Below are 24,619 nucleotides of genomic sequence, written 5' to 3' on the forward strand. Positions count from 1 at the left end.
TGCTGAGGTTGAAAAACCTTGGTTTAAATCAAGCCATTTCTGTAGCCTGTCTCACCATCTCTGCATGTCGGCTACAGACAATGCTCTGTATTAATGTGAATGGCGCTCCCAAGAGCTATACAGTGCACGGCCTGAGTGTCCGTACATGGCAACCCTGCACACCCACAGGGGAAGATGGGCGCAGGCATGCCTCGGGGGTAAGCCTAGCACTATGCTTCCCAGAAGGAAGGAGAATGGGTGTGAGGTTGCAGGAGCAGAGTGGAGGGGTGGACAGTTTGTATAGTCACTCTCAAATAGCCAATGATTAGGGCAGCAGAGGAACTAGAATAATCTACAGGGAAATTCATATCTCTGCTAATTAACTGAACATTCCAGAATAAAATTTCATTTCCGTTCATTATCTTTCACCGTCTTGGCCGACTATCACATCTTCACTTTTAGACACCTTGGGTTTTCCTGGACAAGGTCATCAGACAATCCTGAGTCATTTCTTGGGCCTTCCAAGATAAAAACAACACCTCTGTGATCTCATCATAGGTATGATTTTGTTTGATGGTGCAAGACAGATTTTTTTTGAAAATTTGAAAATCTGTCATTGTACTCGTAGTATATGTAGGAGTATATAGTGAGGAGGGGAGATGGTGATGACAGCTCTAGCTTATTGATCTGGTGCATTACGGGCCAAGAATCGTCCTGAGCACTTTGCACGTGATTTATTTCAGTCTCTCATCTTCCCCATATCATGACGTTAAATGACACATACAACTAAGTTGTTCGACATGTTTAAGGTTGAGCAGGGGGCTTCAGGTGGCATGGTCATTGGCCACTGCTCCTGCTGTTTTAAAACAGCGTTCTGGGGGTTCAGAGAGATTTTGTAAATTGCTGAGAGCCGAGGAGGGGGAGCCATGATTTGAAAGCAAGCCAGCCTTGGCTCCAGCCTGTGCTCTTGTGACCAGTAGGATATGTTAGCACATCTCCTGATTGAAACCCAGCCTTGTATTCATGGTATAAATCCTGTCTGTTGGGTGGTGGATTGTTCTTTTAGACCACAGGTGGGCACACCGTGGCCCGCCGCTCAGATCTGGCCTGTTGCCTTTTTTGTAAATACAGTTTTATTGGAACATAGCTAGGCCCACTTGCTTGCTGTCTGGCTGGCTGTTCTCTGCTACAGTGGTCATGATGAGTAGTCGCGACAGAGACTAGATGTGTGGTCAAAGCTTAAAAGGTTTGCTCTCTGGCCCTTCATAGAAAAAGTCTTCCAACCCCTGTTTTTGGCTATAAGCTTGGCAAAGACAGAAACCGTGTGTTTTCCTCTCTTGGACCCCCCTCCTCCCGCAGCACCAAGCCCAGACACAGAAGTCAGTTCAGGACACTCATTAGCAAATTGAAATCAAGGTTTGTTGAGTAAATGTAGAGCTCATACAGTGGCTGGGTAGTCTCTGCTCCCATCCCAATAAATATTATACACCAAGGAAGTGGCTACCCAAGGCTTTAAGCCCACATTGTCTCACTTCTGCTCCTGTAACCACAGCATCAAAGGACATGTACAACAACACATACAACTAACGTTTAATGCTGAGCAGGGTGCTTTGAGCTTTGTGGTGACTGGACACTGCTCACTGAAGTTTTTTCTAGCGGCTGCCCAGAGTAGGGCTAAGGACAGCTGTAAAGGGGACAAGAAGAGGCACAGGGAGGAGGAGGAGAAAGTTGGGGGACATGTCCTACGGTCAGGTGTGTCCCAGGTGTCCCAGGCTCCCCAGTGACGAGTGTCCATTTGGAGGAGGCCCTCATGGGGAGTAGAGGCAGAGAGGCCACAGCCTCCGGACCCCCACAGGGGCAGGGCTAAGCCCTGCTGTGGTTCCGTCCACTCCTCCAGCCACGGCTGCTCCTTCCTCAGTGCTCAGCCTAATCAAGGTTGGCCCCCAAGAGCAAGAAGTTCTGGAGAGAAGGCAAAAAGGACAGACAAAAAGCTCATTTTCTGCGAGCTAGAGGTTAGGAGCTTCCTGAAAGAGAACCCTTCAGAGGGAGAGGCAAGTTCTCACTTGACCCGAAAACCAGATCAGGGCAAAAACCAGGCCTTTTGGCCTGGGAGGCCTTTAGAAAACACTGTCCCTCTTAGCTGTCTGACCCCGGGAATTTATCTGCATTTCCCAGTATCGTGATTTCTGGAAGGCACACGTGAATGTCACTGTCCTCCAAAAACTTTTTTCTCCCAGGAGAACAATGCACGTCTGGGTGCTGCCTGAATTCACTCCCCGCACATAATTAGTTTAAGAGGATGTGGTTCAGGATTACGTGAGAACAAACTGAACAGTGAAGACGTTGGTACCTCTGGAGTTACAGAGTGAACTGTCATTGTCCCTGTCCCTGATGTGTTTCTTGCCCTAAAAGTCCTGGTTGATTTTGCTCCAAGATCATCCCTGGCTGCCGCGGCCTAGGGGGAAGGCTGGCCGGTGGCCCCGTGGAGACTCTCATTAACCCCAAAGTGGAGCATCTAATCCGACCCCTTCCTGCCATATGTGGCTAATGGGCCCTGCCCGTTGCTGATGTTCAGTTGACACGTTGGGACTGAATTACAGGAAACTGAGCTCATGTGGAAGTCAGGATTCCGCACAATCAATGCTTGCCCTCTGTACTCCAGAATTCGAAACAAAAATATGTTTTCCTATGAACACTAGGTCCAGGATGTGAGTAGGAGTCAAGGGCTCCTCCTAATTCTACCAGCCCCACAGGGGCCCTCCCAGGAGGTCTTAGAGCTCCCCCACCCGGACCCCACATCTCACTGACCTCGTGGACTTGGAGCTCCAAACTGTTGAGGTGGGTGTCCCTCGGCAGAGGGAGAGGGAAGCCCTTCTCAAGCTTTGCTGAAAGATAAAGAGCAGAGAGACACGGGCTGGATGAGGAAGACTGGGGAGGCATGGGCACACACGGCATTTGCCACTGGCCAGGGAGAGGGTGGGCTCCTTCAAAATGTGGTCGGCTACTGGATTCAGGGCTGGTTTTCTGTTGGTGGGGGGGCATGGAGATGTGAATGCCTGGTAAATGCAGCTTCTTCAGGAGGGGACAGATGTGGACAGCCTTTCCCAGCAAATGGGGCCTGGGATGGAGCATGCCATGCTTCTGCCCAGGGACTCATCCTTGAGGACCAGCGTCTCCTCCCCTTTCTCTTTTCCAGGACAGCTGCCCTGCCCTTCTCTCATGGTGGTAAAAGGCAGATGGTGAGGTTGGGCAGAGAGGGTCCTGGTGTGGGAGGAGGCCGGCTGGGTTCTCAGGCAGCCACTGTGCCAAGCCCTATTTCCATCAAGCTCACCTGGCCAGTCAGTGATCTAACCAAAACCCAGGGGTGCTAACTCTAGGTGCAGCTTAGAATGCCCCTCCTCCCTTGGCCTAACTCCCTGTGCTTTGGGACTCAACTTGACCCTTGCCTCCTGGAAGTCACATTTGGTGCCCCTCCCAGCTAGCTCCCGCAGCCCCCTGTGCTTCCGGTCACAGCATTTATTGCACTGGTTGTCAGTGCCTGTTACATGTCTCCCTTCCTAACAGAGTGTAAGCTCCATGAGGGCAGGCTCATGGATAGCCAGGATCCCAGCCAGCATAGAAGAGGGGCTCAGCTTGTTGAATGACTGACTGTGAATCCTACAGAAAGGGTAGCATTTAACATTTGCACGGGGCGGTCAGTAGCAGCTGTTCTTTTTTTTTTTTTTTTAAGATTTTATTTTGTTTATTTGAGACATACACACACACACACATATATACACACACACACACAGCGCGCATGCGCATTTGAACGGGGGGGGGGGCAAAGGGAGAGGGAGAGAAAGAATCCCAAGCAGACTTGCGCTAAGTGCTCAGTGTGGGTCTTCATCCCAGGAGCCCGAGACCATGACCTGAGCCGAAACCAAGAGTCAGACACTGAACCTATGGAGCCACCCAGGCGCCCCAGGAGCAGTTTATTCTTACCGTTGAGAGAGGGGTACATGGTGTGGAGCGCGTAGTAATTGAGGATGGCTTCCATCAGCTCCACCTGGAGTTGGGGGCGTGCAGAGCAAAGAGGGGAGCAAACAAGACATGAATGAGAACAGGAGTCCGAGGGAAGAACGTCTCACTGGCCCCCAGCCTCCAGAAACACCGACATGCCATCCCACTTACAGAACAGGTTGACTGCAACTGTCACACTACAGAGAGCTCCTTATTCATTATCTCCTCAACTCCGATCTCTGGACTTAATTCCCAATCGGTTCGTACCAGCTCATTTTATGGCAAAACCTGACCCGAAGCACCGTGGGGATATTTAGTGTTTCTTTATTCCCCTTTGTGTGGATATTTTAAAATTCTGTTGCTGAAGCATTAATGCGTCTGATTACAGAGTGCCGTCCCAGATCCCGCTGGAAGAGTTCCATCACCTATGGTGCCTCCTCCAAATTACCTCTCATAAAATCTCAATTCTGAAGCTCACCAGCCCTGTGAGCTTTGGGTAAGGCACTGTGCTCCCATGCCACTATTATTACAATAGTGAGCACATACTGAGAGCTTACTACGTGTGAAGAGTTTTGCCAAAGTGTCTTCCTAAACCCATAGCCCCGTTTCATGTTATAGTTCCCATTTGACGTGGTTGAAGTGGCTATTGTGTATTCCCATTTTATAGTCAAGGAAACTGAGGCTCAGAAAGGTTAAGCTATTTTCCCAAGGTCACACAGTAACAAGTGGCACGGCTGGTGTAAGAGCCCAGCTCTATCTTCCTTCAGAGCTTGTGCTCTTCATGTCCATGTCCTGTCTCCCTGTTAGCCCTCAGGCAGTGCCCTTCTTAGATGATTAACTTTCAGACATGGTGTCCAGTTCCTGTAAGACTGCAGCGCCGTCTTCTCGAGGGAGGGGGCCTTGGCACTTCTCCTGGAACCCCCTAAAGCCCCCCTTGAAGAAGATACCCAAGAGGTGCTAGGAGAAAACCACTCACGTTGATGAAACGGACATTGGAATGTTTCAGTTCCAATTTCAGCTTACTGCAAGGAGAAAGAGAAGCACGGGTCACCCTGAGCCGTGGCTGCTACTTCCTCGCAGTTCCCCTAGTGGGGAGTGCAGTGCTTATGGGCAGGGCCATTTCTAGGGGCCAATAGCCAGCCCAAGGGTTCTCCTCCAAGGTGGTGCCTGTGCATTTAAGGCTTTCAGCATGCACAGTGATTTAAGAACAGGTGACGTGGTTGCAAATTATAGTTGCTGAGCATCTTCAATACCTTAAATACATTAGGATGCTATAAATAATAACTGGAAAAAATGGGACGCAAATAGGAGGGGTCTGTACTTCCAATGATGTACAAGCGTATAAAAAAAAGACTGGGAGGAAACATGAAACTATCAGTAGTGACAGTCTCTATGTGGCAGTGTTATGGGGGATTTTTAAAAAAATGCTTTTGCAGTTTCCATGCCAGGAGCATGCATTATTTGCATAATGTGGGAATAGACAGTAACAATGGGAGGGAGAGGCACCTGGGTGATGCTGGCAAACAGCAGAGGAAAGGACGGCAGAGCGACTCAGGGATCCTCTGGTGTTATCACTATAGAAGAAAAACCCCAATTCCCTCCACTGATTTTGGCTGCTGGCCCGGCTCCCTTGTTCAAGGATTCTAACTGCCCTGGACCCATCTTTTGCTTTCTGCTCTTGGGGCAGAGTAGTTTTGCTAAATTCCTTGATAAAACCCCTGTGTGAGGTCCTTCTACTTTGCTGTCTCTCCATAGTCCAAGGCCCTGGGCTGTCCTCTTGGATGCTGCAGACCCCCCAGGCCGGGCTGAGGCATAAACTCAAAATCTGGGACCTCCAAAAACGCCCACATGCTCACCATTAGCTTCTTTTTTAAAGACCTCTTAAGGAGAAGTTCTTACTGATGGAGTCAGTGCACTCTCTCAGCCAACAGGTATCTAACCCCGAGGCCAGGAATTAGTTCCTCTGATGCGCCCACTGGACCTGCTCCTCGGCCGGGGGGCAGCATGCAGAGTGGGTGAGACGTGGGGCACAGGTGAGGGCCCCAGAGAAGGATACCACCAGGGCAAGCGCCAGTCCCTGCTGGTGGTACAGTCCCTCCTGCTCACTGGCTCCCTGGTTGAGTGAGTCTTTGCCTACTGGGTATCCAGACAGTGCAACGACAAAGAGTGGCTCGTGGGCACCTTTAATCCTACATCCAAAATCCCCTCCCTTTTTCATGTGCAGTACTGACAGTTTTTCTTAATCTTACATATAAAGTCCTTGCAAAGCCCCACATCTTCCAACTTGATCATGGCTCCTGAGTAATCCCTTTGGAGAAGTTCGGCTCCTCCACTGAAACCTAAGAGCAAGTGGGGACCTGAAGGTCACCTGTGCTACATGGCAACTTGTCCGTCTTCTGGGTTCCCCACTGAGGCATTGTCAACAGGCCTTTCTGAAGGGGCACCCAGAATAGAGGGTAAGCCAGCCCCACTGGAGATCTCTGTCCCTAAGGGGTCAATGCCAGCCCTATCAGCGAACAGACTAGATGCTCTGGTCATTGCTGGGTTATCCCCAGCCTACCACATTGCCTTCCCTTGCCCATGGCCTCTTACCTTCCTGTGGTCACTGAACCAACAATCCTGTCAGAATTCGCACTGATGGTGGCGGAGATGTTGGTTGTCTAGAAAAGCAGAAGAGGATACCCCAGACTCTCAGGTGATGTAGAAATCCTGTTGTCTCTCAGTCCAGGAGACAAATCTTCAGAAACAGAAACCACAGCCAGATGTGGGACATGTGGGCAAAAAGCAGCTACCCAAGGATTGTGCGCCGAGGCTATAGGATGTTGGTGGCTCCGCAGCTGACTTTAGGAAAGGTGAGCTGAGGTTTTAGAGGTCTTAATGGAAGCATCGAGAAGGGCAAATAAGCCCAAGCTAAAGACACAGAGCATTCGGATAGAGGACCGTCCACCAGTAGGTGTGGCTGAGCTTTGAAGCAGGCTACGAAGAGAAGTTCAGAGAGTCCCCGAGCCCTAGGGACCTCTAAAGACACCATAACTGACAGCTGGGTGTGAGGATGAAGCCTGGCCTGTCAAGGGGTGGGGCTGAACCAGATGATTGAATTTGGGCAATTTCCAGCTATTATTTCTTTGAGTAGGTTTTCCAGCCCCTCCCACTCTCACCCTTCCTGAGATTCTGAGGACAGAAAGATGAAATCTTTTGTTGTAGTCCCACAGGTCCCCGAGGCTCTGTTCACTTTTTCAGGCTATGCGTTCAGATTGGGTAATTTCTATTGTTCTATATCTTTTTTTTAAAAATTTAATTTAATTTAATTTTTTTAAAGATTTTATTTATTTGTATGGCAGGCAGAGAGGCGGGCAGAGAGAGAGGAGGAAGCAAGCTCCCTGCTGAGCAGAGAGCCTGATGTGGGGCTCGATCCCAGGACCCTGGGATCGTGACCTGGGCTGAAGGCAGAGGCTTTAACCCACTGAGCCACCCAGGCGCCCCTTTATCCATTTTTAATTTTTTTGTTCATGCTTTTGAGTTGTATGTAAGAAGGCTTTCCCTAACCCAGGGTCATGAAGATTTAGTACTGTGGGTTTTTTTCTGAGAGTTTTGTGGTTTTAGCTCTCACATCTGGGTCTTGGGTCCACTTGGAGTCCATTTTTGTGTATGCATAAGAAAGGGGTCTGGCTTCATTCTTCTGCATGTGAATATCCTTTGCCCCAGCACCATTTCTTAAAAGCTTATTCCTCCCCATTGAATTGTGTTGGTCTCCCTGCTGAAAATCAGTTGTCTAAAAATATGGTGATTTATTCATGTATTCTCAGTTCTAGTCTGTTTTTCTGTATATCTATCCTTGTACCAGTATCACACTATCTTGATTACTATAGCCTTATAGTGAGTTTTGAAACAGGGAACAATGAGTTCTACAACTCGGTTTTCTTCTTGAAAATTGTTTTGGCTCTTCTGGGTCCCTTGAATTTACATATACATTTTAGGACTGGCTCCTCAAAACAAAACAAAACAAAACAAAACAACAACCCCCCCCCCCCACCAAAACCCAAAACAACAGCTGAAATTTCGATAGGGATTGTGTTGAATGTGTAAATCAGTTTGGAGAGTATTGCCGTCCTAAGAGTTCTTTACATCTTATATTTTCTTTTAAAACATGATTTAATGATTTTATTTATAACAGTTTCAAAAGAGTGATGCTTTAGATTGAGCCCATTTTTATAGCAACTGTAGCAGTGAATAAGCTAAAATCGTCCAACTTAGCTGGAGTGAATGACTTTTAAGGTTTCTTGCAACTCTGACAGTGTATGATTTGGTGAAGAGCACCCTTGGGAAGCCTGGCTGTTGTGGCCGGGAATGCAAGGTTCCCTCCTGCTCCAGGCAGGCAAAAGCAGCCTCCAGCACCCTTCAGCCTCCCAGTCTTCAGTGAAGGGAGGTGCTTACCCCACAGCAGATGTCACTCTTTGCTGCTCTGTCAGGAGATCAGACTTACCACCCTGAGCTGGAAGAGTAGCTTGCGGTCAGAGGAGGTGGGCAGGAGAACAAAGGCCTGGATGTCAATCACCGGCATGAGGGTCACATTCCCAGGGGTGAATGTCAGGAATGGAGCTGATTCAGGTGTTGTCTCAAGCTCTAGCTCCATATTGGGGTACATCCTGGACAGCTAGAGAAAGAGGGCAGAGGCTCAGGGGGAGGACCTGAGAACAGTCTCTGCACAGCTCACGATGTGCGACTACAATCTCCACATCTGGTCTAGGTCACGTTCTCTGTGATGAGCATTCGAGGTCTTACCCGAGGAGCAATGGCCCGGAACGAGCTGGTGTGCAGGCGGATCGGAGAGTCCGGGGGAATCTGCAGTAGGAGAAGCAGGAGGCTTCTTGAGATGCAGGACATGGTAACGGTTAGAGATGCGGACTTTGAGGTCAGACAGCTTGGGTTCAAATACTACTCCCGCCATTTTTTAGCTGGCTGGTTGTTGGCAAGCTTTGTTATGTTCTGCATCTATAAAATGAGGATGATAATCACAGCACAAAGCATGCAGAATGGGCAAGGATTGAATGAGACCATGCCCGGGTAAAGCACTAAGCACGGGGCCTGGGATCTCAGTAAATTCTTAGTTACTGTCTGTTTTTGTTACTTATTATTTCTCAGGATGCTCCCCTCAAGGGCCGGTGAGAGTGCATAACCTCCACAACCTAGATTGAATCTACTTCCAGCTATGGCTGCCCCCCAAACCTTTTCCAACCCTCTCTCCTGGTGCTGTTCTCTACCCGCCCCTCTGACTTGCTGATCTCCCAGCTTGGCGAGCCCTGCCTGCACCTGCACACAGCTCACCTTCCTGGATCTCTCCTCCGTCAAGATTCCCGCTTGACCTGGGCTGCTCCTGTAGCGCTTGGCTGTGGGGGTGCACGGCTCAGATCTCCCTTCAGGGGCTTCCCAGCGAGAAGGACAGTTGGCTGACAGCCATTCATGCTGGGGCCACGCTCTCCCAGACAGCCCCCAGCCCCGGACCGAGCACAGCTGGGTGTAGCACTGGGGAATTTTGTCAGATCGCAGGCAGGATCAAGACAATGAGCCAAACTGAAAGTAACCAGCTCTCATGCACTTAGTGTGATAGTGTAAGCAAAAGGCTTAACAGGAAAGAGTACTGGCCGCCACTCCAGTACTGGCTCCGTGGCCCGGCAACTGTGAGGTCAGATGCATCAGCAGAAGGGAGGAGGGGGTCACCTTATTGCCAGAGGAGCCCCAGAGAAAAGGCTCCTGCTGTTTTATGGATCCAGGGGGAGGAGGGCCAGTAGAAAAGCACCGAGACCGAGTCAGACTGGAGAAAGCTGTCCTCCAGGCCCCAGCAAGAGGGTCTCTGCAGAAGCACCTGAAGCAGACTCTCCTGAGGGTCCCCCACTCCCTCCACCCGTAAGGAGACCTCGGAATGGGGTGTCTAGGCTTGGAATGCAGATAAGCCTAAGAGCACCGCCAGCCCCTGCCCGAGGAGGGGAGAGGGAGGAGGCTTGAGTCCTTGCCCACAGCTCCCTCCAGAGACTGAGGAGCACTGGCCTGACACCACGTCAGGGAGGACCCACCAGGTCAAGCCTTCCTAACTGCCTGTGGTCAGGCTGGAATGATCCCTCAGGGGATGTTAGCCTGGAGCCGGACTCGCCCAATTTCTGGCTGCTCTGGCATTCCTCTGAGAAGCAGGCTCTGCTCTGTGCTGTCTCTCAGCTGAGCTGAGTCTTCTCAGGGCAGCACTTCTGGCCAGGGTACTTGCCCTCCCCTCTCCTCCATGGTTGCAGGACCAGTGCAGCTGGGGGAGTGAGTGCGTGGGTAGTGCTCTCCCTTCGTACTTCTCCTTCTTCTCCCCTTTATCGTTCGCGGGCGCTCCCCTAATACATCTCTTCCACTCTGCCAAGTCTAGTAGTGCCTTGGTGTCTACTGCTCGGAGGACCTGATGTGTCACTTCCCAGTCTGTTGTATTTCTGTTAAAGTATTCCCAACAATAGCTACTGTGTATCATGCATCAGAAGCTAAGCTCTTAACAGACAATCTCTAACACGATCTCTGGGGACTAGACACTGTTGGGATCCACGTGCACAGCCTGGATTTGAACCCATATTTGGCAGGCTTCAGATTATGCATTCTTTCCTTGGTTCCTGGAAACCCCCAAGCTTGGTCTACAGTTCGGTCTGACGCTCTCTCCTGGGATCTCCCCCCACCCCCGGCCGCCACCCACCAGCCTTCTCCTTCCCCTACTCACATGATGGTTTTGAATGGTGAAGTTCATGCGTCCAGCTTGGTGGTAAACCCAGCTGGCTGTGTTGAGGACATATTCAGAGACAGCAAAGTAGACCATGTGGTTGTGTTTCTCCGGCAGCCTGATGGACGGAGCATCGAAGGGGGCTGGGGAGCGCCCGTTTCGGCCAAAGAATTCACCCTGGAGACAGAAGGACACATTGCCCACCCAAGGTTCTTACCAGGGAGGGTGCCAGGAAGAGATGTCCAGGGGAAAGCCTGGGGAAGCCTCCTGTGCCCTGAGGGGTGGTCCGGGTAGTGGTTCCTCTCCAGAATGTGGACCTGGGGTCCTGAAATGTTCCTTCTGGCCCCAGAACATTTAGACCCTGACGGCTGCCTGAAATCCCCCTATTGCAGCATCCATTGGGGAGATACACGTTGTGTTCTCCTGGGCTCAAGATGTAGCCTGGTGGTGAGAAGTCTGGACTCTAGAGGTTAACTGTCACTTACTAGCTCTGGGACTTTGGGCGGGTCCCTAGCTTGTGCCTCAAAATCTTTATCTGCAGAACGTGGGTGATGCTAATGGCTTCTATTTCATAGAGGTGGCATAACATATAAGGGAACATTTGTACAAATACTCAGTTTCTGGCACATAGTAAGATGCATATAAGTGGTCATTAAGTAAATAAAATTGGAGGAAGATGGCACTGCTGGACCTGGCTCAGCCCCCAGGGAACTGTGGAAGAGACTGGAATAAAGAGGGGGCACACTAGTTTCCTATTGCTGCTGTGGGCACTGGCCAGGGATGGGAACTTATGGGCAGATGGACTAGAGAAGGAGGGTAGGAGCAAAACTGTGGGAGGTAGTACTGATTTTCTGCCAGTGCTTAGCTGTATGGTCCTTCCTCCATGGCTACTTACCTTGAAGGGTGTGTCTAGGACTTGAGAATTCACTTGGGGAGCACCTACTAAACTGTAGTCAATGCCAGAAATCTGGTCAATCATAAGGGTAACTGTGGAACAGGAAAGAGACAGTGTTATGAATAAGGTAGCCAAACACAGTTGTGTGAATTGTGCACTGCACAATTGCAAGACTCTCCTTTCACATGGACTGTTGCCTTTGGAGAATGGAAATGGGGCTGGGGCTGATCCATGGTACCTTCTGTCCCAAAGAGAGTGCTGTATTCATTCACTCATTCATTCAGTATTTATTGAACACCTGCTATATGCCAGGCACAATGCAAGGGGCTGATGAGACAGCTGAGTGAGAGTCAGAGTCTCTGTCCTTTGGCAGTCCAGGGTTGCGGGGAGGGAAGGGAAAGACAATTAAATACTTGAGCAAATAAAGGTAAAATTGCAACTCTGTTAGGTAGCCTGAGTCCATAGGATGACATCAGTCATATAACAGAGGGTAAAATGGTGAGGGGGGGTGGGTTGCAACCTGATTTGGACAGGGAGTCAGAGGAAGTGTTTCTTGGGCTGTGATCTGAAGGAGGAGTGGCTGTTGACTGGGTGAAGGGGGAGGAGATGGAGGAAGGACCTTCCTGGCAGAGGGAATGACATGTGTAAAGATCTTGTAGCAGTAGGAGCATAGTAGAGACACTGAGAGTGTATTAGAGGAATTAGCAATATTGGAGGCATATAGGGACTGTGTAGCCAATCAGATTGCCAGACCATGCAAGGTCCTGTCACTCGAAGCGGGGCTCAGTGTCCTAAGAGTCAGAGGAGTCTTCTATGGGTTCCAAGAACAGAGGGAGACCCGACCTCATGTGTGATTGTAAAAGGTCCCTGTGGCAGCCAGGGGGACAGGACTGGGGGGATCCCCGCCCCTACACAGGGATCTCAGAGCATTCCTGTTTTGTTAAAGTGGCCAGGACGGATCCAACACATGCTTCTCCCATGTGCTTGTCATCCTCTGCCCACCTTGTGCTCCCAGCATGCTTCCGAGTCACGACGCTCAGTCGCCTTACTCCCCGACCTCCAGAACAGACCCCCAAGAGAGATGGTCAACCCTTATCCAGCTCCGTAGGATGGAGAGGCATCAATGGGGAAAGTTCTCCTGGGGCTCATGGGAGATGATGGTGATGATGGGTCTGGGGGTAGCAGGTGTCATGGCATCTGATGGCACCCAGAGGAGAGAGGGGGCCTCCAAACCTGGCAGAGTCCGGAGATAGGGCTCCAGGTGGGAGGTGGTTGACTTCCTGACCATTTCGCAGATCTGCCGACAGTGGGGGAGAAAGTCAGGTGAGTTCCCCTCTCCCTCTCTCCTGGGCGCTGCCCCTCCCCCACCGCCCTCCAGGAGACCTGGCTTTTCTCCCTACCTTGTAGATAGGTGTGTGAGGGCTGGAGGAGAGCATGGAAAGGGAGAAGAGACCGCTATTTCCGTCAACACACAGCACTTGGTCACTGCCCCATTGGGCTGGCCACATACATGGGCCCGGCTTAAGTGCCTAGACTTTTCTGGAACCCACATTAAAAGTGAGTGGTGGCCAAGTTGGCACCACTCTGGGGTCTGCTATTGTCATGGTCCTCAGTTCAATGCCTTGGCAGCTAAGTGGCAAGAAGTATAGCACATAAACGCATTTATTAGAGAGCCGAGGGGCAAAGCAGGAGAGCTTCCAGGTGTAGGAGCAGCTCTTGGGTCTCCATCACCTCAATACTCAGGCCCTTCTCTTTCTGTCCAGGCTCCTGGATATCTGGGAATTAGAGATCCTAATAGGCGCGGTGCCGGGTCTGCATGCAGTACTGACTAGAGCCACCAGAGGGCCCCAAAGCAAAGCCAGAAGGACAGTTTTCTGGAGAATTCCCATTCCTCAGGAGTTTGGGCTTGGGAGATTCCAGAAGTCCCCCTTCTTCTGATTTCCTAACTTCAGCCATTCCTACACCATCTCTATGACTTTGCCTTTCCCACCTACTCACTCACTATCTACTTTACCTCAAGTGGCCTTTTAAAAATTATGTTCATTTAGTAAAAAATATAGGAACTTTATATCACTTGTCAATAGAAGACTGGCATCCCTTGGCATAAACACGACAGAACCGGGGAAAAAAGAACACAAGTGGCTGAAAAAACGTTCCGGAAGCCAGGCTAGATCGGGTTGCCTAGTTGGAAAATGCCCGTTTTTTGTTAAAAGTGTTCAGGATACACTGGCCCCAAACTGAGAATTTCCCTTTAGTGTAAAAAAGAAAGAAAAAGGACTGCAAAGAGGAAGTGTTGTTCATTCATCATTCTGCATGGCACAGCACTGAAGCTCCACATCACTTAAAATCAACGTTTTGTGTGGGGGAAGCTTCCCCACTAGGGGTACCAATATTTTGTGCAAACACCAAGCCAGCCTGTGTCAGGTGAGCCTGACCTGGTCTCTCCTAGGGCACAGGGTAAGGGAAGGGCCAGCCGGGCGGCCAGTCCTTCGGGGGCCTGATTTCGTCTACCCCAAGTCCCCTGGTCAGAGGTCTTCTCTCTCTTCATAGCTCTCTTCACACTCTCAGTCCCGTGGGGGCCCAAGTTAGTGCCCCCATCCCCTGAAACTAACCACTCCTTGGGCTCAGCCTCTCTGGCACCCACCCTATCCCCCCTGGATACATGGCATCCAGAGTTTTCTGGACCATGTTTCCTATATTTGTAGGGCAGAGAGCACAGCTTGCCTCTGGTCTCAGCCTGCTGCCCAGGGCTACTGGGGCATAAATGACAATGAGACTAACCTCACGAGATTTACTCTGCCCTTCCTCTGCACGAGGCACTTGTCTGTGCCTGTGTGTATGATGTCTCACAGCCCTCCCAACAGCCCTGCAGGGTAGATGTTGTCATTATTCCTGTTTCACAGACAAGAATCCCAAGACAAAAATGCCCGTTAACCACGGCATCACAGCAGCAAAGGGGCGGAGCTGGGATTCAAACCCAAGGGTCTGACCGCAAAACCCATGCGTTCAGGAGCAAAGATTCCAGAAGGTGAGATGTGGTTGAGAAATGACTCTGCAATCCTGTTGAGTGCTCTGAGCACAGCCCGTGTGCCAGGTGTGCTAGGTGGTTATCGAATCAAATCCTTACTAGCCCCCTTCAGGGTAGGGGTCCTTGTCCCCATTTTACAAACGAGTAGAATGAGGCTCTAGGGGATCCGTCAACGTGTCCAAAGATACACACCAGGTAAATGGAAGAGGCAGTCTTTGCCTCCAAGGCTTTTTCCAGAGGTGAGAGGTACTGAAGCCAGCCCCACTATTGTTCTCAATATGGTGCATTTTTTTGGGGGGGGGGTGAGTCTTATTTAAGAAATATTTTCCTCTCCTCAAAGTGAGAAAGATATCCTAGATTTTCTCCTAAAAAGTTTTGGATTTGTTTTGGCATTTAAATCCTTAGACCACCTGGACTTGACTTTTGTATATGGTGTGAGGGAAGGATGTAAGGTCACTTCTCCCTATCTCTGTAACAGCCTCTACAACTAGATACCAGACACTCTGCCCGTTCCAAATGCCAGGTTAGCATCTGTGGTCATACAAACTTGAGAAAGCCTTGAAATTTGCCTTGGCACCATGAATGAAGAAAGTTTTACTAAGCAAATTCAAATGATGGTGCACTTAAGAGACAAGGCTGTTTCCAAATATCAAATATGTACCTGCTGGTGATCCTTGTGTTAATCACAAATCTACTCATTTTTTTTTTACCTTTTGTTCCAAGATATTTTTGAAATTGTTTTCAATTCTTTCGTGGAAGAGGTTCAGGATCCAGCTGGAAAAAAAGAGGAAAGAGGGTCAGGATCCACTTTATGATTAACTAGGACTCCCAAAGGGAGGGCTACCCACGGATCTGACCTTCCCCCATGTTATCCCAAGAAGGGACCCAACTAGATGGGGAACTCTCGTATACTGTTAGTGGGAATGTCAGTTGGTGCAACCAGTATGGAAAACTGTGTGGTGGGTCCTCAAGAACCTAAAGATAAAACTACCATATGATCCACCAGTTCTACTTCTGGGTATTTATCTGAAGAAAACGAAATGCTAATTTGAAAAGATATTTGCACCCCCTTGTTCATTGCAATCTTATTTATTATAGCGAAGATATGGAAACAACCTAAGTGTTCATTGATGGATGAAAGGATGAAGAAAGGGGCGCTTGGGTGGCTCAGTGGGTTAAAGCCTCTGCCTTCGGCTCAGGTCATGATCTCAGGGTCCTGGGATCGAGCCCCACATCGGGATCTCCGCTCGGTGGGGAGCCTGCTTCTCCCTCTCTCTCTGCCTGCCTCTCTGCCCACTTGTGATCTCTGTCTGTCAAATAAATAAATAAAATATTTTAAAAAAAATAAAAAAAAAAGAAAGGATGAAGAAAATGTGGTGTGTAAGTGCGTGTGCGTGCGCGCGCATGCGCGCGCACACACACACACACAGACATAGGAATATTAGCTAGCCATAAAAAAGGATATCTTACCATTTGCAACAACATGGATGGACTGTAGGGCTATTACATTAAATGAAATAAGTCAGACAGAGAAAGACAGATACCACACGATCTCACTTATACACGGAATCCAAAAAAACCCAGCAACAGCCAAGCTCACAGATACAGAGAACACATTGGTGCTTTCAGGGGTAGAGGCCGAAATGGGTGAAGGAAGTCAAAAGGTACAAACTTCCAGGTATAAATAATTTATAATACAAGAAATTTCCAGTTATACATAACTAGGTCCTGGGGATGTGATACACAACCAGGGCACTAGAGTTGGTAATACTGGGTTGCATATTTGAAAGCTGCTAAGAGTAGATCTTAAAAAGTCCCCATCACAATAAGAAAATTTTGTAACTATGCATGGTGACAGTTGTTAACGAGACTTCTTGTGGTTGATCATTTCACAATATCGACAAGGATCGCATCATTGTGTCGTATACCTGAAGGTACTATGTCATTTGTACCTCAATAAAAGAGAAAGAAAAAGAGGGTCAGGCCTATTCTTTATACCATAAAAAATCCACAGAACCACTTACCCGGCAGCTTAGCAAGTAGTCACTCACTCATTCATTCAACAAACCTTGACAGAGCTCCTCCCACCAGCTCAGCCCTGAGTTAGCTGTTGAGGGGACACTGGTGAATACGTTCACGGAGGACGTGATTTGAGTCTAACCCACTTCAGGTAAAGTTGCCCCCAGAGACCCTTCCCCACCACAGACAGTGCTTGGTGAGAATTATGACCCGGAACAGACATCGCACACCGTGTTCTCAGCTGGAGTGAAGGTAAGAGGTTGTGGGACATAAGTGAACTAAGTTAGTGGAATTATGTCTGATAAAATGTTCTTCCACAAATTTTCCCTTACCGTTGCATACTTGCTGATTGAGTGGTGTGTATGATAACTGTATGTATATTATCAATTCATGCAGTAAAATTGGACACAAGTATTTTCTGGGGGTTCTGCAGAAAGCATCTTGACCTTTCCAGGATTCTGTCCCCTGAGCCAGCCCAGGACATAGACGGGCTGAACGTTGGACCCTCTGTGGGTCTGAATGACCCCAGGTGTAGAGAAGCTGGCTGGAGTCCCTGATAGCTGTGGGTGAGAGTGTTACTTCTAGAAAAGTCTGTCCTCTCCAATATCTCTGGCTACCCCTCCAACATGGAGTTGAAGTAGGACAGATTGAAGCAGTAAAAAAATTTCCAAGGATCACAGGCTACCTAAAGTCATCCTGGCCCCATTCCTCCTCTTGTCACCCAAATTCGGTCCAATCTCGTAAACCTGCCACAGGTACTTCCGTGAACCCTGGGATCACGACCTGAGCTGAAGGCAGTCGCTTAACCAACTGAGCCACCCAGGTGCCCCAGAAAATGACCTTTCAAAAGGCAATCTGATTATATCCCTGCCTTTCTTAAAATCCTCCAGCGGCTTCCCACTGCCTTACTTCAGGATAGAGACTAGAGTTTGGCTACTGCTTATTTTCTTCACTTTTTCTAATCAATCACCACCCCTTCAGGTACACTGATCCCTGCTTGCTTCCTGGGAAGCTCAGGCTTTTCATGCCTCAGGATCTTTGCACATGCTTCTTCCTCCACCAGAGAAGTTCTCTCCTCCTCTTTGGCTAAAATTCAAGGCTCGTACTTGCTTCGGCAGCACATATAATAAAATTCAAGGCTCATTTCAGATATCCTTTCCTTGAAGAAACTGCCTGTGCTCCAAATGTTAGGTAAACCCTCTATATGCATAGCATCTGGACTCTCTCCTTTTAAGCATGTTATCACAATATTCAATATATGTTAAAATACTTTATGTCTCCTTCCCCCACTAGACTATACATTGCACCAGGATGGAGACCCTGTCTCTTTTGCATCATCTTATATTCCTAACATTTAGCTCAGGATCTGACGAATAATAGGGCATCAATAAATATTTGTTAACTGAATGACTGAGGAAATCTAGCAGCTCCCCATTTTGGTCAAACCCTGGATGCTCATGGTTCTGTGTGTCCCTATCAATAGCACCCAACTATGCAGCTATCACCACCCTAACAAATGAACAAAAATGTTTTTCTGGCCCCTGCTGTGTCCACCCCCACTGTGTGAGTGTGTGCATGTAAACCACACAGAATTTCACAGCTTTGCTCCTGAGAAATGGGGTATTATGCCCACCCAGTTCAAACAACACAGTGGTTTCAAGCTATTCAGTCTCCACTCAAAGTTTCCTTTTCCAAATGGCAGCCTTGAGTTCAAAGGCTTTAGTATTTGTGCAGAAAACATCTGTCAGTTGAGTGAATGCACAGCGAAGTCTCTGGGTTCTCTATAAATTCCCCTGAAACTGACAGGGTTAGAGGACCGCACTTTTCTGCTGACATTTGTCCCCCCCAACATGGTCACGCAGCCAATACATGTCCAGCAAAGAGGCAATTGGCCATTCGTTCTGTTTGCCACTTACTGCACCCCCCCCAAGTCGCCAGTGCCCTCTGTCTCCTCTCTGTGTCCTGGGGGGCTGACCTGTGTAGATTCCTCTCTCAACCCCTTTTGCTGTCTGGCTAATGGGGGGCACAGGCATCAAGCAGAGAGGAGCTGGGGCACTTATGCCCACGTGTGCCCCTGCTGTGCACTACACACCTGCCCCATGCCCCTTCTCCAAGATTCTGGCTCTTTCTGGGCTCTGGTGACACTCTTCCGTCGCCTCTCACCTTCAGCCCTAGGGGCAGTAAGAGCTCCCTACTGTCCCTCCAGGCTCTTTAACATCCCTTGCTGAACACACCCCTTAACCCTGCCCACACCCCTGGGAGGATTCTTGTCCTCAGATCCTTGTCAGTGAGGCCTTTTGAGCTGCCTCTGTGTCCTGCCAGGATCTGAGGGAGGCAGTGCCAACCCAGACAGAGTGGGAAGGCAGTCACTCTGGGGACTGGCCTCATTCCTTCGCTATTCACTGAATATCTCCTCCCAGCAAGTCACTCCAGAATGCTGGATTGCCATTAAAGGCCACTTGCCCAGGTGTCAGGAGACTCTCTCCTCCCTCCCTCCCTCCTTCCCCCCTTCCTTCCCTTCTTTCTCTCTCTTTTTTTCCTTCAGACTTTATTTATTTAGAGAGAGTGTGAGTAGGAGAAGGGACCGAGGGAGAGAGAGAGAGCCTCTCCCACAGACTCTGCGCTGAGCCTGACATGGGGCTCCCTATAGGGCTCAGTCCCACAGCCCTGAGATCATGACCTGAGTGGAAAACAAGAGCCTGATGCTCAGCAGACTGAGCCACCCAGGTGCCCCAGCAGACTTTTTCTTAAAGGGCCGGACACTCAATAATTTGGGCACCGCAGGCCACATGGTCTCTGCTGCAGCTACTCTGCTGTTGTAACCCTAAAGCAGCCACAGACCAGATGTGAGCAGATGAACGTGGCTGGGCTCTGATGAGTTTGTTTACGAAAACATGGTGCAGACTGGATTGGCTCGCAGGCTCTTAGTTTGCTAGCCTCTGATCCTGATGCGCCTGAAATCGCTCTCTATGCCCCATCAGGAGCGTCCCTGGGTGGACCGGATGCCGAGGCGTCTCGGACAACCTCCAGCAAGGGCATGGACTCACTTACCTTAGTTGTCCGGAAATGTCAACACTCATGTGGCCGATGGAGTTGCGGCAGTGGGCCACGGAGGCAGTGGGCCGTCCGGACGGGTCCTTGCCCAAGTTCAGAGAAACTGAGATGGAAATGTCATCCACACTCACATCGAAAGTCCCATCTAGGGTGCTGGTCGGGAGTTACAGGAAGCAAATGGTGTATGATCAGTCACTTCCAGGAAGAGGAGCCGAAAGACCAGTCCCCAGGTCCTTACTACCTAGCTGTGTACCCTAACTGAGCCTCTACTTTGCAGCCAGCATTTATTAAGCACCTGCTGTGTGCCGGAAAGGCAAACTGCTAAGTGCATTCCGTTTGTTATTTTACTTACTCCACAACTTTATCAGTGAGGTAAGTTATTATTATTATTATTATTTAAGGATTTTATTTATTTATTTGACAGAGATCACAAATAGGCAGAGGCAAGGCAGAACGAGAGGGGGAAGCAGGCTCCCTGCTGAGCAGAGAGCCCGATGCAGGGCTCCATCCCAGGACCCCGGGATCATGACCTGAGTCGAAGGCAGAGGCTTACCCCACTGAGCCACCCAGATGCCCTAGAAGTGGGTTATTACTAATCCCATTTTACAGATGGGGTTGGAGGCTTGGAGATGGTCAGATCTGGTTCCTTGGTAGACTGGTTGTCTGAGAGACATTCTAACCTGAGTACTACTTACACGAAAGCCTTTTTCACCTTCCAGTTCCCACTGATAAACACGTAGTTATTGGACAGGGAAGCTCTGACCCCCTGCCTTGGGCGTAGCCTCAGATCCGAGTTCCTGAGCTCGAAGTGATGGATCTTCAGTCTGGGGAAGGAAGGCAGAATATCAAACCCAGAATATCAAACCCAGGCGCATACCAGTCCTCCGTGTGAGGCTCTCTGGCTCTGGAGTTGTTAGTGACTTTCTGTTGTTGCTAATTTCTGGGCTGCTTCACTGTTCCCTCTTGGGCTTTTTGGTTGTTCTAACACCTTTCTAGAAAATTCCCTGTATTAGAGTCCCTCCACTGAAGTTCCTCGTGTGGATTCTGCTTTTTTGGCTGGTCCGTGATGGGGATAGTCTCCCTGCCTGGTACACTCGTCTAGGTCACCCCCTCCCTGTGGCCATTTGAGTTTGTGGCTCTTGTTGCAGCAACACTCATGAATTCACTCAACAAACATCCACTGAGATCCTGCCCTTGAAGAGCTCACAGTTGGTGGCAGATCTAGACATGTAAACAAACCACAGTGGCCTATTGTGAAAACCAGATGCGAGGGGTGCTCTAGGGCTGTGGGAAAGGCCCTTGACCTCTAAGTGGCGTGGCCTCCGTATTGTGTGTGTGTGTGTGTGTGTGTGTGTGCACGTGCAAATTTAAAGTACCTCCTTTTTGCTCACTGCCTTCAGGAAATTATCCTGGGAATCTTGGGGAGGATTCCAAGAGGCAGCCTTTTCTATCAGGGATGAGTAAATGATCCCCAAGAACCTACTATGGACACTTAGGGGCCTGGGGAAGAAAAATCCATGCAATCAAGGAAAGGCTAAAGAAAGAGTAAGGTGTGAAGACTCTAAGACTGACTGTGTAATAGCTACAGGGAAGTCAAGGTCAGTTAAGCCTTATGGGGAGGGAGACGAGGAACCGGGGCTGGTTCACCAGGACCTGGAGGCCACCTGCTTTATTCCTCACTAGGGTTGTTTGTGGATGCCATCTTCAAGAAGCAGTATGCAAATAAAATGGAAACAGCTTCCAGAAAAACTTAAAGTCCTTCGTTACAGACCCATTACAGCTCCAAAGGCTTTGGAGGAATGGATAGCGTAACTCAAGGAGGTCCCTCATCTAGGCAATCAGGAGAGTAGCCAGAAGTCTTTGGCAGAGAAAAAATCTAGGGCTAGTTTCTGTGGGACTGACCTCAGGGTCTGTGAATGGTTTTCAAGGCTCTCCCTCCCATCCTGATGATTCAAGAAACGTACAGCACCTTCCAGAAGCCCCACAAGAGCTGGTCATGATCGTTTTGCTTTTAATCCAAGTGATGATTCTGAGTTTATCCCCCTCTCCCAGGAACCTAGGCCCCCATTTGACCTCCTCCCCTACCCCTGTGGTGGAGAACAGAGACCTCACCTGTAAAAGTCATAGGCCACGCTTTTGATCCAGCCGACTTTGAAGCTTCCAGAGAAATCAGGCAATTTGATCGTAGACAGCTCCTTCTTCAGGATGGCTACTCCGAATCGGCGGGCTGAGGGGAAGTAGTGGGAGTTAGCTCCTTCCGTGGGAGGCAGCCAAGCCCCACGGTCGAGTGGCCGGGCTCTGAAATCACACAGACTGGGACGGAATGGAGGACTTGCCGTTTCTTCTCGGTGCTCCCAGGCAAGTCCCTTCAATTCCTCGAGGCTCACTTCCCCCGATCTGTACAATGGTCATAGTGATGATACCCGCCGGAGTGTGAGAATTAAATTAGATCATGAACTCAAAGTGCCAGGTAAAGGTTATTTATCTACTCAACAAGATCGTGGAAGCAATGATGTAATACGGTGGGGTTTTTGAGGATTTACTGACGCGTGGTCAAACCTTCAGGTTTTTCAGTTGCCGGGGACATATGTTCACAATGCAGATTCCCAGGCCTAGCTTCAGTTGCTCAGAGACGGATATTTGGAATCTGTATTTTAACATAGGTCACAGCAGTTCTGGGGTGGTCCACCGACCCCCTTGGGAAAATGCTGGTCTAGTCCCATCCTTCACCTGTGATACTCAAGACCAGGAAACTGAAGCCCAGAGGGAGACATATCCAAGGTTTGTGAGGCAGGTGGGGGAAGAACCCCAGCTTGTGGACCCTCGTCCAGAGTATCCTTGTTCATGCCACTCTGGTGGGCAACAGTGGGCACCGGAGAAATGGCCGACCACTCCCTCCCCACCCTTACCATATTCCAGGCCTTTCTTGGTGATTCTGGCCACGAACCCAGGATTAGATGCCCCTTCTTCGAATCCAGAGACCTCTGCCAGCAACAGTAGCGCCACTACCACAAAGTACCGTCTGGCCATCATCCTGTCCTCAGCAAGGACCCAGGCAGAGGTTGGTCAGAGTCTCTCTGTAGGAGCTTCCCTTCCCAAAGGTGACAGCGTGGTTGAAGTGCTTATAAGGCCAGCAGCCAGATGAGGAACTGAGCCTGTTGGGAGAGAGGGCGGGGAAGGTTCAAGGCTTTGTGGCAGCCCAATTTTCAGCAAGTCAAGATGGGGAGAAGTTTGCTTGTGAAATTGTTTGAGGTTTATTTCTGGCCGGAGGGTAGCGGAAGTGGGGCCACCGCCTCCAGCCTCTTCCTCTTCCAAGCTCTGCTGCCCAGTGCTGCCCGAGGACCCTCCCCGCAACACCTCTGTCTAGCGGCACACCTCACTCACTCCCCACTCATTATAAACTCTCTCTCTTCGCAGATGACAAGATTCTTTATATGGAAAACCCGAAAGACTCCACCCCCAAACTACTAGAACTCATACAGCAGTTTATTAACGTGGCAGGATACAAAGTCAATGTCCAGAATTCAGTGGCTTTCTCATACACTAACAATGAAAATACAGAAAGGCAAATTAGAGAATCGATTCCATTTACTATAGCACCAAGAACCATAAGATACCTCGGAATAAACCTAACCAAAGAGGTTAAAGATCTGTACTCGAGGAACTACAGAACACTCCTAAAAGAAATTGAAGAAGACACAAAAAGATGGAAGACCATTCCATGCTCTTGGATCAGAAGAATAAACATCATTAAAATGTCTATACTGCCCAGAGCGATCTATACTTTTAATGCCATTCCGATCAAAATTCCACCAGTATTTTTCAAAGAGCTGGAGCAAATAATCCTAAAATTTGTATGGAATCAGAAGAGACCCCGAATTGCTAAGGAAATGTTGAAAAACAAAAATAAAACTGGCGGCATCACGTTACCTGATTTCAAGCTTTACTACAAAGCTGTGGTCACCAAGACAGCATGGTACTGGCATAAAAACAGACACATGGACCAGTGGAACAGAGTAGAGAGCCCAGATATGGACCCTCAACTCTATGGTCAAATAATCTTCGACAAAACAGGAAAAAATATCCAGTGGAAAAAAGACAGTCTCTTCAATAAATGGTGCTGGGAAAACTGGACAGCTATATGTAGAAGAATGAAACTCGACCATTCTCTTACACCGTACACAAAGATAAACTCGAAATGGATAAAAGACCTCAACGTGAGAGAGGAATCCATCAGAATCCTCGAGGAGAACATAGGCAGTAACCTCTTTGATATCAGCCACAGCAACTTCTTTCAGGATATGTCATTATCTACGGATTGAAATGTAAACATTCAGCGTGGCAGTCGAGGCTCACAGCCTGGCTCTGATTTCCCCAACCGGACCTTCCACCAGCTTCCTGCCGAGCCCGCGCTCTGGCTCCCCCGGAGCCCGCCGGTCCCCACTTATACCACGGGAGACCATCGCCCGCCGGGCCACACATACGACAAATGGATTCTGCAGTTTTAGGCTCCCGACGGCTCCGCATTTTTTTCTCTTGCCTACATTGTTTTAAATCAACTTTATTGAGGTATAATGTATATGAGATAAATGCAGACAGTTACATGATAAATGTACAGTTACATGAGTTTTGACACATGTATATATCCGTGTACCCACATCATCATCAAGATAAAAACACGTGCATCACCCCAAGGATCTCCCTTGTGCCTCTTCCTAGCCAATCTCTGATCCCACCTCCTACCCCTGAAAACTATGGACCCGCTTTCTGAGACCGTCCATTCATTTTGCCTGTTGGAGAGCTGTGTGCGAATGGAACCGAGCAGTCCGCATCCCGACTGTGCTGACTGCTTTCTTTCAGGCCGCATTACGTCTTTGAGAGGAATCCTTGGTATTTCATGTGT

At 49.2% G+C, this 24,619-nt stretch overlaps 1 protein-coding gene across 1 annotated transcript; it reads right to left on the bottom strand.

The window, feature by feature from the left end:
* Positions 1-1,905: 1,905 nt before the first annotated feature.
* On the bottom strand, positions 1,906-22,749 carry LOC308349039 (lipopolysaccharide-binding protein-like; the record flags this gene model as incomplete). Its single annotated transcript, XM_080813587.1, has 15 exons — positions 1,906-1,938; positions 2,788-2,864; positions 3,961-4,024; positions 4,955-5,000; positions 6,571-6,638; positions 8,462-8,632; positions 8,761-8,820; positions 10,721-10,897; positions 11,616-11,707; positions 12,849-12,912; positions 15,354-15,417; positions 19,714-19,869; positions 20,412-20,540; positions 21,829-21,943; positions 22,626-22,749. The coding sequence occupies 15 exons, from the start codon at positions 22,747-22,749 to the stop codon at positions 1,906-1,908; spliced, it is 1,440 nt and encodes a 479-aa protein (XP_080669713.1).
* Between the last annotated feature and the right edge of the window lie 1,870 nt (positions 22,750-24,619).

This window comes from Martes martes (assembly GCF_963455335.1).
Source record: "Martes martes genome assembly, chromosome: 9".
Lineage (NCBI taxonomy): Eukaryota > Metazoa > Chordata > Mammalia > Carnivora > Mustelidae > Martes > Martes martes.